Genomic DNA, 13,190 nt, shown 5'->3' on the forward strand with positions numbered 1-13,190 from the left:
TCGATTTTTATGTTATTTATCTCAAGAAATAAATAAATAACTTTAAAACAACAAAATGATAAAATCACCAATAACAATATTATATATCATCCAAAATATTCATACATTACCATCCAAATGAACCAAGTATCAAGTACATATGATCATTGCATATTTCGATTCAAAAATGAAAGTACCAACTATCTTATAGCTAAACAAAAATCTATCATATTATGTGTTCTAGCACCAAGTCCTCATGAACTAGTTGACCTGCTATGATGAATTTGCAGCAACTAACTTAGGAGAGAACCCGACACACAAGCTCAACCTGCCAATAGAAAAATAATCCAAATAAAATATGTGAAATAAAAGAAAACTGGACAAGAAAAAGATAACAAACAATATGTTGACTTTTGTTTCACACTACATCATGAATCACATTAGACGGCAAAGGCAAGAAAACATTTCTTTCAAAGTGTCATTCATGACTCCCCGTTCCCTGCAACTTCAAGCAGCAGTAGCAATTAGATTTCCTTTACAAGATCCAAAATTGCAACAGCAAAACCAAGGCAAAATCAGTTTCTTGCCCTGAATTTTAAAGTTTATGTTGCTAAAACAAAATGTAAAAGTTCAGGGGCTTCATAAAACTGAAAAAAACTAAGGGTCTAGTGAATTAGCAATCAAAACCTCAAGAGCCAAAATGAAATGCATATGACAAAATTACCATCTTCGGGTTTCTTCAATGTGCTTAGCTGTGTCTTTACTGCCATCCGTTTGACAGACTCAGCTGTAATTGATTCAACATTTCAGAGGAAAATAAAATTAGAGACGACATATAGTGCAGAGAGTGTTACACTAATATATAACAACAAAAATCCAGACACCAGCATGCAATTGATGTGGAAAGGATGCTCCTCCTTATGGCTAGTTTACACAGCAAGAATCTGACCATCAAGATATAAAAGTACAGAAGAATAACAAAAACAATACTCCTTTATCCACAGCTTGAAATAGCATTAATCACACGAAAGAAAACTCTGCCTTATTGTTTTTTGTACAGATGGAGAACAAACAGTATAATAACACTCAAATCAATATTTCACCTTTAAACTGTCTTTTTTTCTTTGCCCTTCTCCTCTTTCTATCTGCCTTTGTTAGCTCAGTTTCTTCTTTGATGTCACCTTTACCAGAAATTACTTCTTTAGGAGCTAGCATAGCTGCATCAGACACGGCCAGAGGTGCCACCTACAAACAGAAAACGGTTAGAACTAATATGCTGCATAGAATAATTAATGCAGCTTTGCATCAGCATCGCCTCTGACTCGAGCAGCTTTGCACGAGCTTCCCGCTCCCCATCCCTAGCATCAATTGCTTTGGCAATGTCACCTTTAATTTTCAGCTGCGAAGTCTTTATTTGTTGAGAGTATAGTATAAGAAGAGGGAGAAAGCTGATATAAATCTAGTTTCACAACTGGTGTAATTACTAATTAGAATGTTTGATTACCTTGCCTGTAGCATCAAAAACCTTTGATTTAGCTTCCTTTGTCTTCTGCTCAAATTGTTTGTTTTGGTCTTCTATCCAATTTCTTAGCTTTCTGTACATAAGAAGCAGAAGAGAATCTAGCTAGGTGAGGAATAAAAAGGTGTGGCATGTATAACTTAAAATGGAAAAGGTCCTTACTTCGTTCCAAGAACATGAATGCATAGCAGATTTAAGGCCCTAAGCTTTTCTGAAGCATTTTAAAGCATCATAATCAGCAGCCTTCTCTAAATAATCCATCCCCAATGCTTTAAGAACACGTTGAGATTCAGCCAAGCATTTATTCAGCGTATCAAACAGCATGGAGTTATAGCATGTTGTTTGTTGAACTTTAACAGAAGGAATTCATCGACTCCACCAACTCATGTCATCACTTCCCAATTCCAACAAAAAGTTATGCTAATAGCCTAAGATAACATATCATGATCATGCTAAATCTTGAGCTTGCACTAAGATACTAGCAACTTCGCGAACTACCCTACCCCCTTATAGATGCAATCTAATGAAAATTATTAACCTATAGATATAGGTCAAACGAATTCACATATGGTGTAAGTTTTCTAAGGTAAACCAAAATCAACAAAAATAGCCATGTGATACTCAGGGAAAACTTTTTTAAACTTTCAGATTCGAGAAGAACTAAAATACAGCAATGGCTTTCTAAATAAACTAAGCTAATAAAAGGAAAAATGCCATACCTAATCTGCCTTTGGCGTGGAGGTGGTCTTACCGCTGAAGTTTCACTGGACTCATGTGAAGCAAAAATTTCTTCACTTCCTATAGCAGAAACAGAAGTGGGTGCTGTATACAGGCAAAGCACAATGGTTACACAAGCAAGAAATTAATATCTGTTACTTGAGGCTTAGACCTGTTACCTCGGGTTGAGCATTATTCAACCTCAGTTGGTGCTCTCATACTGCTAGAAGAGCTTATTTCTCTTAGTTTCAGCGACTTTTCTTCATCCTGAAGTTCTTGATGCCTCATCCTTATTTTGGCCTCAATAACTCGTTGTTCTTCCTATAGGTGCAAGTTATATTAAATATATCAGAGATGAGAATATTCAAGACTACAAAGAAAAGTAGAAGGATTATTAACAATAAATCACTCTCACAAGTTGCTCCATGCTTTTCTCCTCCTTCGTCTTAACACCTCGATACTCCACAGCATAATTTGAGGTTTTGCAGAACGGACACCTTTAGGAGTTAAGACAAGCACAAGCTGAAAAACTTGACATGTGAAGAATGTTAACACAGTTTTCCTTGACACAAATACTGCTATGATATGTGTTTGTTTTCGGGTGTTTGGGCGTCGGTGCGTGAGAGTATGTGTAAAATCTAACACCTATACAAGCAATTTATCCTTTTCTTCTCTCTTTTTCTCAGGGAACAAACACAAACAATTCTGACCAAAATCAAATCTATGAAATAAAGGATACTGTGTAGGCCGTGTTGAATTGGGGGTCTTCATCTGCAAAAAACACTCTAAAAGTAGGAGCACTTCAGTAAAATCAAAACACAAGACATCAGATAAAAAATAATCCTACTGATTCCTTTCCACGTACCAAAATCTAAAATCTCAATTTCTGCAATTGCATAAACTTCAACGAACAAATAGGATATATGAATCTTGAAAGTGCCTCATCTATTATTAGATTTCTCTTGATAAAATTCTTAAAACGTACAGGAGAAACATCACCACATACATAATACACTGATAGTAAGGAATTGAGGATAGCATCACACCACACATTCATAACCAACTCCGTTCAACAAATTAGCCAAATACGTAAATTCGTTAAATTAAGCCATCTTTGCCCATTATTCAGCTTAACTCAGCAATAATGAGTAACTCACACTCACAAGTACAAACTCAAACATCAATTTGCCGAATTCAGCAAGAATAAAAAGTAAGAAATAGAATTAGGGCTAGATTGTATGGATGGAATAGAAAACCTAGCTTCGAAAGGGGAGAATTGCGGCTACCCTGCTCTGTAACCAAGGAGAGCGGCACGACGACCAATTTCCGACGCACGACGGAGCTCGGAGGATCGACGGAGGCGGCAGGCCCTCACCTGCTCGACGGAGAAACGTAACAGCAGCGAGAGATTGGGAAAGAGTCGAGAGAGAGCTAGGACTCGGTTTCTATTCTCTTCGTGTGTGAGGGAGATCTGTTCTTGAGAGTGAGTGAGAGAGGTAACGAGAGAGCAGAGGTGACAATGACTCGCCCGACCATTCACTGGTCTTCCAGTTGCAGCGACAACGGTATTTCTTTCTATGAAAGCTAGGGCTCAAAATTGGAAGGGAAAGGGGCCTCCTGCGTGGAGGCATCGACAACATCGGAGAGAAGGGCGCTGCGTTGCCGGATTTCGGCTCAGGCGGCGGCGTTTCCTGATTTGGGGAGGAAATTAGGGCTCCCCTTTTGTCTTCATCCGTGATTTTTGAGAGAGAAGAATGGATGATGGGAGGAAGTAGTCGAGGAGCAGCGCCCTCGGCCGGACACGGCCTCGCCGGAGCCGGTGGGAAGGCGGACAGGTGGTGCGGCCGGAAGAGGGAGTTCAGCAGCGGATTGGGTGGAGTAGAATGGGGGAAACTAAGTTTCAAATGATATAAAGTTTTAAAAAAATTTAAAAAAAAAATAAAAAAAATTATACATAACAGTTTTTAGATACCCTCAAACATAACGGTTCCAAAACCGTTGTAAATGACTCTTATACATAACGGTTCTTTAACGTTATGAATAAACCGTTATAAAAGATGGTCATAGATAACGGTGGCCTAACGGTTTTGTAATACCGTTATGTATGCAACTAATAGATAACGCAAAAACATAACGGTTTTTCAAAAACCGTTATCTATGCATATAGACAACACTACATAGATAACGGATTTTTCCAAAACCGTTATCTATTCCTAAAAGTGCGCTCATACATAACAGTTTTTGAAAAAAACCGTTATCTATGCACTGTTATGTATGTAAACTTTTGTAGTAGTGAATTAGAAGTTATTTCACTTCAAAACCTTCTAAGTCATGTCAGTATGATTGGATAAACTGTTCTTCAGATTATGAAATGTTTCAAAAGTTGCAGCCCACTAAGTACATTAGTACTTAGCCCAAATATTTTCAAATGTTTTTCAGGTTAATGGCTGGTGCTGACGGGATGAGCTGAGGCTAGAGTTCAACTCCTTATTTTGACTTCCGCTGTAGAACTGACCAGTATATGTCTTTTGTTTTCTTAACTTAAGACCTTTATGTTGTGACTCTAAACAATATATTTTGTTAAGCCGAGACTATTATTTCGCAAGTATTTCATTCTAAATGTTGGTTATCTGAAGCATTACACTAAACTTGTGATCCTGAAGTTATTATGCTTGTTGATTGATTTGTATCACTTGAATGCCTGTCTTTCTTCATCCAAAGGGGCTAACCCGATTGTTATCCATTTTATTCGAATTTAACAAGGTTTTTCTCTTGTTCATTTTAAATGATGAGTCGTACCCCAGTTATAGTTATCGTTTCAAGAATTGGGGTGTGACAGAGTGGTATCAGAGCATAAGTTTTATTTCATGTCTCTGATAACCAAAAGCTTCTAATGTTGAGTCTAGATTAGTGCTTCTAGACTTCTAAGAAAGTTGTTGAACCTCAGCTCGTCGTCACACTGCCGCAAGAAAAGGTACGATTTAAAAGTTTCAACGATTTTAAATGTTTGAGAGTTTTCAAGAAGTGCGCGCTTTCAGTAAATGATGCTATGTTAATTGCTTACCGCTTTCCATATGCTATAAGTTATGAATTGCTAATCGCTTTCATATTGTTATTTTGAGTCTCCGACTCATATAACTAGCTAAGTATCGTGTTTGGGACAACCCGAGCCCTTAACGCACTACTAGAAAAACGCTCATAGATAACGGATAAAATCCGTTATCTATGAGCAAAAAAACCGTTGTGTATAGTGGTGTTATCTATGATACGTATCATAGACAACAGTTTAAAAACCGTTATGTATGTGAGAATAGATAACGGTACGAGACGCTCATACATAACGGTATGAAACCGTTATCTATAATGATTATACATAACGGTTTATACCGTTATGTATGAGGATTTTTCCGTTATGTTTTGTTTTTTTTTTTGTTTTTTTTTCTATCATAGTTAACAGTTTTTTTTCTATACATAACGGTATGAAACCGTTATCTATAATGCTTATACATAACAGTTTATTACCGTTATATATGAGAATTTGTCCGTTATTTTGTATTTTTTTTTGTTTTTTTCCCATCATAGTTAACAGTTTTTTTTACTTCTTATAACGGTTTTTGCACCTTTTATAACAGTTTTTTTACACTTTATATAATTGTAGTATATTTTTAAATTTTGCAATTTTTATAAAACGACAAAATGATAAAATCAACAATAACAATATTATATATCATCCAAAATATTCATACATTATCATCCAAATATAATGAAAACTTCACATATATTCTATTTAGCTAGATGTTTAATTAAAAAATATTACAAATGCGCGCAACTTGCTAGACATTTGAAACGGCGTTCTCTGCTTCAGCCTTCTCGTTTGTAGTAGTCCTCATAGCTCATCGACTCCCATCTACTTGATCCGCCAAGATGATAAACTCAATCACAATAATGAACTGGAGAAAGTCTATCTTTATTAGAAAGTTACAAAAATACAATATCTTCTCAAGTGTATAAGAATACAACACATAGTAACATGCTCAATATCCCCCAATTTCTATCATATAATCACATTCCACGCTCCCAAGAGTTCAATTACATAAGCATCAAACATTTAGCTATCTTACCTCAAGAATGCCCAAATTCACTTATTGCTGAATTCTGAAATCATGGGAATAGACAAAGGAAATAAAAAGTTCATTATGCAAACATCCTGAAATGAAGAGACTGAATGAATCTTTCCGTATAAACATTCCGTAGTAAGGAATACAAACCTCCAGATGCTAGTGAAGCTGTCGCAACACCTGAGAGATATTGCACAACTTTAGGTTCAATGCGCAGGAACTGGAAGTCACCAAAGTCCACCTGCACAATACTTATCTCAGTATAAGGAACATAATATTTCTGTCACATAGGGCTAGAGAAAATAAAAGACATCCAAGCTAAAAGTTACCCAGAATGCATCTGGATGCTTAGTCGTGTAGGCAGTCCGAATAGCTTCCATATTGCTCTCATCAACCTATGTGAATTATATGTAGCGCGTGTTAAATTGAACTGTCAGAAGAGAGTGACTGCCTAACTATAGTTTGATTTGTTCACCCAAATAACTAGAATTCAAAGCATAGAGCAAAAGGAAATCTTGAAAAGAGTGAATCTTACCAGGAGAGCGTCTCCCTGAATCGTAACAATAATGTCAGTCCTGTCCTCAGGATCTTTCGCCACAAGCAATGAGCATTTAGGATTAGCTAGCAGGTCCTGCGCCAATTACAAAAGATTTTAACACTCTCAAACTGCAAGTTGACATCAAGCCTGAAACTAATAGAATTGGTTTTCTATGCAAGGCAAAAAGAGAATGCTACCAAATGCAGAAATTGGGGAATTTGAATGTAATGGTGTAAGATATACCTTTGTATGAGCTGCTAAGTTACTAACAGCAATTATGGGAGATCCGTAAGCATCACAAGCAAAGTCAATCATGGACCCGAATGGATATCCATGGTGCTCTTGCATAAGATAATGACAATCAATAACCACATATTCTAGTTATCAAGCATGAGAAAGGCGTGTGATCAAAGAGTGGTTATACCTGAGAGAAGGAGGAGATAAATCCCCGTACACTGTGATGAAGAAGTGTTCTAACTTCCTCGATAGGCGGAATCCTAGCAGCCTTTTCCTGAGGGAAAAAAGATTGATGTTGAGAAAAAAGATTGATGTTGAGAAAAAAGATCCACAACATCTGCCAACTACTAGAAATATGTGCACAGGCTGTGGAACCTACATTTAGCATTAGTAAGGAGACTACTCAGAAATAGAGAGTGTGGAACCTAAAATAAAAATCCGGAATGCAAAGTTTATGCTGCAACTGCTACAGGCCTTTTGCTGGTTTTGATCCCTTTGATAGCTGCGAAAACAAAATTACAAAAGACAAAAATTAGATGAATCAACAAGCACCGATACTTTCTATAAACCCCGAATGAAGCAGTTTTAATCCTTGCCTTCAGCATAATCAGGAGCTCCGAAAACAGCAGAGCCAGCAACCAACGCATTGGCTCCGGCCTCAATTACCTGTGCAAGTATATTATAAAACTGACTTTTAGCACAGACAAATATGGAAGAACTCCGATAAAAGTTAAAAGAAATGAATAAAAATGAAAAGATAGGCGAAGACGGTGATTCTGGGATAATCAAAGAGCAGGATTTCCTCATAAGAATCTATGCTTCATTTCTCTCAGCAGACCGACATTTCTGGTCGAAGAATTGCACACTTATTCATTCTTACTTTTGTAATATGACCTCGAGCAAAAACATAGCTTCAATTGGAAGGCCAAATTGGGAAAAACCAGAAGTAGATCACTTCTCTTCCAATTTCTATCCACCCTTAGGCCCAATACCAAAGAATAATATGGCATAAAATACACCATAGGCACGACAGAATTCACTCAAACTAACATCCCAAAGCAAACTTACATAACCGATTTCCCTAAATCGTCCGCACACATGCAGCAAGTTTTACTGGTTTATACAACCCTAATGATCTCTTTCTTCAAAACCCCACCTTAAAGATCATTAAACCCTTTAAGATAGTCTATCAAGGATCAACGAGCCACAAGGAGAAACAATTGTAAACTGAATTTTTCAAAAGCAAGGTTTCAAGATTGTAAGCTTTTTATTCTTATCCTCCTCAAAGATGAGAAGATTAAGTGAGGATGTTTATGGATGTTGGGTTTAAGTGACATTCTAATATGTCTGAACCATAAGTCATGCAGAATTAGTCACTATTCTTTAGTAATTGATAAGGATTAAAGAGAAGAGGGACTAGGTAGTGGACCTTGTATGCATTACTCGGACCAACTCCACCATCTACCTCAATCCATGGGTTCACTCCCTGTACGAATTTTTTTCAAACAGTAAGGGAAATCTACAAGCAGTCAAGTATTGCATGCAAGAAAGCAAGCGACGAAGCAGAAAGACATATTCACGCTACCTTCTCAGCGCACAATCTTCTCAACTCCACTATTTTCTTTACTTGGCTTTCTATGAAGCTTTGCCCACCAAACCCGGGATTTACAGACATAATCAATACCAAATCAACCACTGTAAATAAGAAAAAGAGAATGCGCTAGGAAATGTTAATTAACTGAACCAAACACACTGTGGGAGACAGAAACATGAGTATGAGAGACATAACCCCCCCCCCCCCAAAAAAATATATATAAATCAGAAAAAAGGCATAAGCATTTGGTTTAGTGGCCCCAGAAACTCTGCTTCAAATTCACTAACTCAAATATTTGCCCTTTGGCTTGGCAATTATGCAATAATATATTATCATAATTCGTGATCAAATATTTCATTCTTTCTACTCTAAGTTAGCTCTTGTCTGGTGGTCGTTTAAGCTGCTATGCCTTCTATACTATGAGAAGCAGGCCACAACCCGTTAAGAAAGAAATCACTGACATCATCTCCTCTTTGAATCTTGCCATAATACATTCTCAATTTAAGGACATACCGAACCTTACCATCAAGAACATACTCTATGGTACTCAATGGAGTCCCGGGGTTCAGGACAACTCCGGCTTTTTTCTAGTAGCAAGTAACAGGCTGTCAGATAACAACTTGAGAAATTCAGAATTCGAAACCATATGCAGCGAAATCCTTGCCACTCAATCAAACATACATCAGCATATAACAAATCATACCGTAATCGGTGCTATTCGATTAACAAATATCACAGACATTATATGTGGATTTATTCTCACGATGATTATATTCAGAGTTACAACAGAAGACATCAATATATTTCCAGAGAGAGGTACACAATGAGGAAAACGAAGAATTTACCTTCGGTAGTCCAAGCGTAGGTACGAGGAGCAATGGAAAGCATCGAGGTAAGCACCACTGAGGCAGTCGCAGTGTGGTACGGCAACATCGAAGTCAAGCTAACACAACCTATCTCCACGGGCTACAGCTGCCATTTGTATGAATTCTGAAGCTGCAATTTGAGGAGACGAACTTAGATATGAAATTAGGGCTCACATAAATCGGGCTTTTTTGAGTTGAGATGTTAGAGATGGCTAGAGAAGGACTTGCGATGGAGTCGACTGCGCAAGCGGAGAGACGATGGAGGAAACGGCGAGGGGCAATTCAGAGAGAGCGGTGGCGCAGCACAGTGGACGGAAACTCAGGCGGTGACGAAGGCGCGCTGGACGGAATAGAATTGAAAGAGAAAAAACATCGAAACCCGAGGATTCTTGAGATTTAGGAAAAGAAGTAGAAAATGATAGAGGAAAAGAACCACCACGCCCATCACCGTGCCGGAGGCGGCGAGAACCGGCGATCTGTGCGCAACCCCGTGCACCAAATTTTGATTGCGCGCTCCTCGATGGTAAAGGACGAACCAGAGCAAGCCTAACACTCGCCTTGCTCGGCCTATTTTGCTGCTGCGGATAGAGGGCGGCGGTGGCCGGCGTCTTCGACGGCGATGAGAGCTGAGAGATAGAGAGGGGCGGCAGCGGCTAAGTGAGAGATAAAGAGGGTTCAATTTGGGGAAATTCGGTGGGGGGTGGTTAGGGTTTGATTTTTGATAATAATATTAAATTTTAAAATAAATATAGAAAATAATACATAACAGTATTGAAACGCTCATATATAACGGTTAAAATAACCGTTATAAAAATATGCTCATAGATAACGGTTTTGTAGTACCGTTATGTATGCAACTAATAGATAACGCACAAACATAACAGATTAACTTAAACCGTTATCTATGAGTATGGAGAACACTACATAGATAACGGTTTTTTGTCAAACCGTTATCTATACCTAAAAGTGCGCTCATACATAACGGTTTTTTAAAAAAACCGTTATCTATGCACTGTTATGTATGTAAACTTTTGTAGTAGTGACGATAAGATAAGTCAGTATCGTGCTTGGGACAACCCGAGTCCTTAACGATAAGATAAGTCAATATCGTGTTTGAGATAACTCGAGCCCTTAACGATAAGATAAGTATCGTGCTTGGGACTACTCGAGCCCTTAACGATATAATGAGTTAAAGTCGTGTTTAGGACTATCGAGCCTTTCACGAATACCAGATGTATGGTCGAGTTAGATTCTTTGAATATTTCCGGCAATAGAAAAGTTTCATGTGGCATTTAATGTCAACATGTTTCAGGTTTCAAAGAGAATGAACGAATGACAAAGTTTATGTTATCGTTTTAGGTTCATTGCCTATACGATCAGAAAGATGGGAACTCTTACAAACTGTTTAAGTACCACTCAAGAATGCCTTGGGAATGTTAGTCGTGATAGCTCCGCTTGATCGATTTAAGTAAGGACTGGTAAGATAGAGACGTTTAACACAGATATGTTATAACGTAGAAGCAATGAGATGAGATTAAGGATTCACTTGAGTATTCCACCAAGATAGATCGGTTTCCACATAGAGTTAGCCTTTCACAAGGTTACAATATAGAAGCGATATACCTTGTGTATATCTATGTATGTATACATGTATGCATGCATGCGGATGGAGTCTCACTTTTGTGTTGATTTTATTCGTTAATCAGAATGGAAGTGCGCCAAGAGGACACGGTAAGGGACGAGGACGTGGTCACGGACACGACAGGGGATTCATCCCTGAACAGCCTATCCCTCAAGTAGCACCAGAGTGTACTGCTGAGGAAAAGTTTCGTAAGGAAAAGCCTCCAACGTTTGATGGTCTGGGCGATCCCATGGACGCCGAAAAATGGGTTAGAATAGTAGAGTGAATCTTCAGCTACATCCGTTGCGATGACAAAGACAAAGTGACTAGCGCAGCCTACCAACTAGTAGACGAAGCCGACTTCTGGTGGGAATCGGTGAGGCGCACAATGACTGAGGATCAGTGGGAAAATTTCACTTGGGATGATTTTAAGAATGAGTTGTATGAGAAATACATACCAGGATGCTATAGACAGAAGAAAACAGAATGAGTTCTATCAGCTTCGTCTTCGTCTGATATGTAGCGCATGATGATCCTTCGAGCATCTTGCACATAGTTGATCTCACTGATGATCTGTCTGTGCTCCTTAAGAAGATTTTCAAATCTCATTCTTAGGTCTTGATACTCCTGTTGAACTTGATCATGTCTGCAAGTTCCTTCTGACTGTGAGTGGGTTGGACTCTGATTTTCTTCTGGAAAGATGAGTTGGTTGTCGATGTCAGAATCTAATGGCCCTATCTCAAGTCCGTTCACACCTCGAAAGTATGTATTGACATAATGACTGGAGGAGTCTTTCTTGATCCTGTTCATGATAAAAGAGAAAAGAAGACACACAGGAGCACGAAAGAATCACAGAACATGCAAACTCAAGAAAAATCTCGAGACGACAATGATCAGAGAAAATTGCCCTCAGTAGGATCTAGTTCAGTTAGAACCTAATCAGAAACAGAGTGTTCTTGCGAACAACCTGCTCTGATATCAATTGTTAGGTTCGGAGGGTCTCGAATAGGTGTATGGGGGGGGAATACACCTATGGGCTATTTTTCTCCTCTAAAACAGAGGGATCTCAAGATAGAGATCAAAACGAAACTTTGCAAGCAAACTAAGACACCTATTAATAGAAAGAAGTTTTGACCAAACAGGGTTGACGATTGATACTGAAAAACTCTTCAGTAAGGAGTTATCAGTTAAGTCACTGGAACTTAACTGATGCACGTTAAGGCTTCAGTCGAGTTTGCTAAGACAGAGATGTTACAAGTCTTCCTGACTATCAGAGGATAGATCAGGCAGGCTGATAACAAATGCAGCGGAAATAACTTTATTTCGCAATAGCCTCGGTTGAGCACGTTGTTAGTCTTAGGTTTCTCTTTGCAGTTAATCAGAATTCAGTTTATCAAATGTAAGAACACAAGTATGAATGTAAAACTGAAAGCTGTAAATAACACAAAAAAATTTACTTGGTTCGGAAAACACTTCCTACATCCACGGTCGGTCGATCAGACCAACAATCCACTCCGCAAGTGCTTAACTGGTGCACTGCAAACCGAACCATGTGCTTGCTGGGTGCACACAACCGTACCACTGAAAATTCTACTCTTCAGTACCAACACTTCACTCGCGTTGGATTTTTCACTCCTAGCATGACCTTGCACTAGGATCTCATGGAGTCAGAGTACCTTCCTGAACTCCTTTTCACTCAAACACTCGATTCTATCTCGAAGGGAGGTTTGAAATCTTGCCAACAAAACTTCAAAGAACAAGTTCTTTGGAGCTAGTTTGACCTAGGCTTCTGGGTGAACAGAGGTTTGCCTAAGGTCTAAGAGAATGTGTGTAATCAACAGTGACTGATTTTTGGCTTTGGAATTCTCTTCTTCGATTCACGCTTTGGGGAGGTTAAGCTTTTGGCTGAGAAACTATTTTGGCAGAGTTTCAGCTTATGTCGTTGAATCGGTGAAGAGTGAAGTAATCCTCGAGCGCTATTTATAGGAGAGGTCTTGAATA

The 13,190-nt window shown here is 38.5% G+C and overlaps 3 protein-coding genes and 1 long non-coding RNA gene across 6 annotated transcripts; all 4 read right to left on the bottom strand.

Annotated features, from left to right (window-relative positions):
* Positions 1-209: 209 nt before the first annotated feature.
* Positions 210-1,796, bottom strand: LOC131003728 (uncharacterized). 2 transcript variants are annotated; one of them, XR_009094778.1, is made up of 5 exons: positions 1,661-1,796; positions 1,484-1,574; positions 1,083-1,378; positions 704-766; positions 210-484 (listed from the first exon to the last, which is right to left on the bottom strand). It is a non-coding gene; the product is annotated as an uncharacterized LOC131003728 (long non-coding RNA). The 2 variants fall into 2 exon arrangements; XR_009094777.1 differs by having other exon boundaries at positions 1,083-1,387.
* A 57-nt stretch (positions 1,797-1,853) lies between these two features.
* Positions 1,854-3,379, bottom strand: LOC131003734 (E3 ubiquitin-protein ligase DA2L-like). Of its 2 annotated transcripts, XR_009094780.1 has the most exons (4): positions 2,955-3,264; positions 2,631-2,712; positions 2,395-2,536; positions 1,856-2,320 (listed from the first exon to the last, which is right to left on the bottom strand). XR_009094780.1 is itself a non-coding variant. In XM_057930274.1 (3 exons), exons 1-3 carry the CDS (start codon positions 2,984-2,986, stop codon positions 2,408-2,410), a joined length of 243 nt encoding a protein of 80 aa, XP_057786257.1. In that variant the 5' UTR covers positions 2,987-3,379; the 3' UTR covers positions 1,854-2,407. The 2 variants fall into 2 exon arrangements, 1 of the variants encoding a protein (XP_057786257.1); XM_057930274.1 differs by having other exon boundaries at positions 1,854-2,536; positions 2,955-3,379.
* Positions 3,380-6,353: 2,974 nt separating this feature from the next.
* LOC131003720 (uncharacterized) lies at positions 6,354-7,380 on the bottom strand. Its single transcript, XM_057930261.1, has 6 exons — positions 7,295-7,380; positions 7,115-7,212; positions 6,869-6,964; positions 6,663-6,728; positions 6,484-6,574; positions 6,354-6,370 (listed from the first exon to the last, which is right to left on the bottom strand). The coding sequence occupies exons 2-6, from the start codon at positions 7,184-7,186 to the stop codon at positions 6,354-6,356; spliced, it is 342 nt and encodes a 113-aa protein (XP_057786244.1). The 5' UTR covers positions 7,187-7,212; positions 7,295-7,380.
* A 101-nt stretch (positions 7,381-7,481) lies between these two features.
* Positions 7,482-9,326, bottom strand: LOC131003729 (ribulose-phosphate 3-epimerase, chloroplastic). Its single transcript, XM_057930270.1, has 5 exons — positions 9,226-9,326; positions 8,694-8,803; positions 8,538-8,594; positions 7,705-7,774; positions 7,482-7,610 (listed from the first exon to the last, which is right to left on the bottom strand). The coding sequence occupies exons 2-5, from the start codon at positions 8,781-8,783 to the stop codon at positions 7,561-7,563; spliced, it is 267 nt and encodes an 88-aa protein (XP_057786253.1). The 5' UTR covers positions 8,784-8,803; positions 9,226-9,326; the 3' UTR covers positions 7,482-7,560.
* Positions 9,327-13,190: the final 3,864 nt, after the last annotated feature.

This window comes from Salvia miltiorrhiza, unplaced genomic scaffold, assembly GCF_028751815.1.
Source record: "Salvia miltiorrhiza cultivar Shanhuang (shh) unplaced genomic scaffold, IMPLAD_Smil_shh original_scaffold_265, whole genome shotgun sequence".
NCBI classification, from domain to species: domain Eukaryota; kingdom Viridiplantae; phylum Streptophyta; class Magnoliopsida; order Lamiales; family Lamiaceae; genus Salvia; species Salvia miltiorrhiza.

What these genes read in the sequence shown, in the direction of transcription:
- LOC131003734 (XM_057930274.1), bottom strand. Translation starts at nt 2,986, where the DNA reads ATGAAGACCCCCAATTCAACACGGCCTACACA. An exon ending in AATTCAACACGGCCTACACA is followed by an intron (nt 2,713 to 2,954) that starts GTATCCTTTATT and finishes TAACTCCTAAAG; the next exon opens with GTGTCCGTTCTGCAAAACCT. An exon ending in AGAAAAGCATGGAGCAACTT is followed by an intron (nt 2,537 to 2,630) that starts GTGAGAGTGATT and finishes TTGCACCTATAG; the next exon opens with GAAGAACAACGAGTTATTGA.
- LOC131003720 (XM_057930261.1), bottom strand. Translation starts at nt 7,186, where the DNA reads ATGATTGACTTTGCTTGTGATGCTTACGGATCTCCCATAATTGCTGTT. An exon ending in ACTTAGCAGCTCATACAAAG is followed by an intron (nt 6,965 to 7,114) that starts GTATATCTTACA and finishes TAATTGGCGCAG; the next exon opens with GACCTGCTAGCTAATCCTAA. An exon ending in TTCAGGGAGACGCTCTCCTG is followed by an intron (nt 6,729 to 6,868) that starts GTAAGATTCACT and finishes TAATTCACATAG; the next exon opens with GTTGATGAGAGCAATATGGA.
- LOC131003729 (XM_057930270.1), bottom strand. Translation starts at nt 8,783, where the DNA reads ATGTCTGTAAATCCCGGGTTTGGTGGGCAAAGCTTCATAGAAAGCCAA. An exon ending in GAAGATTGTGCGCTGAGAAG is followed by an intron (nt 8,595 to 8,693) that starts GTAGCGTGAATA and finishes AAATTCGTACAG; the next exon opens with GGAGTGAACCCATGGATTGA. An exon ending in AGCTCCTGATTATGCTGAAG is followed by an intron (nt 7,611 to 7,704) that starts GCAAGGATTAAA and finishes TTGTTTTCGCAG; the next exon opens with CTATCAAAGGGATCAAAACC.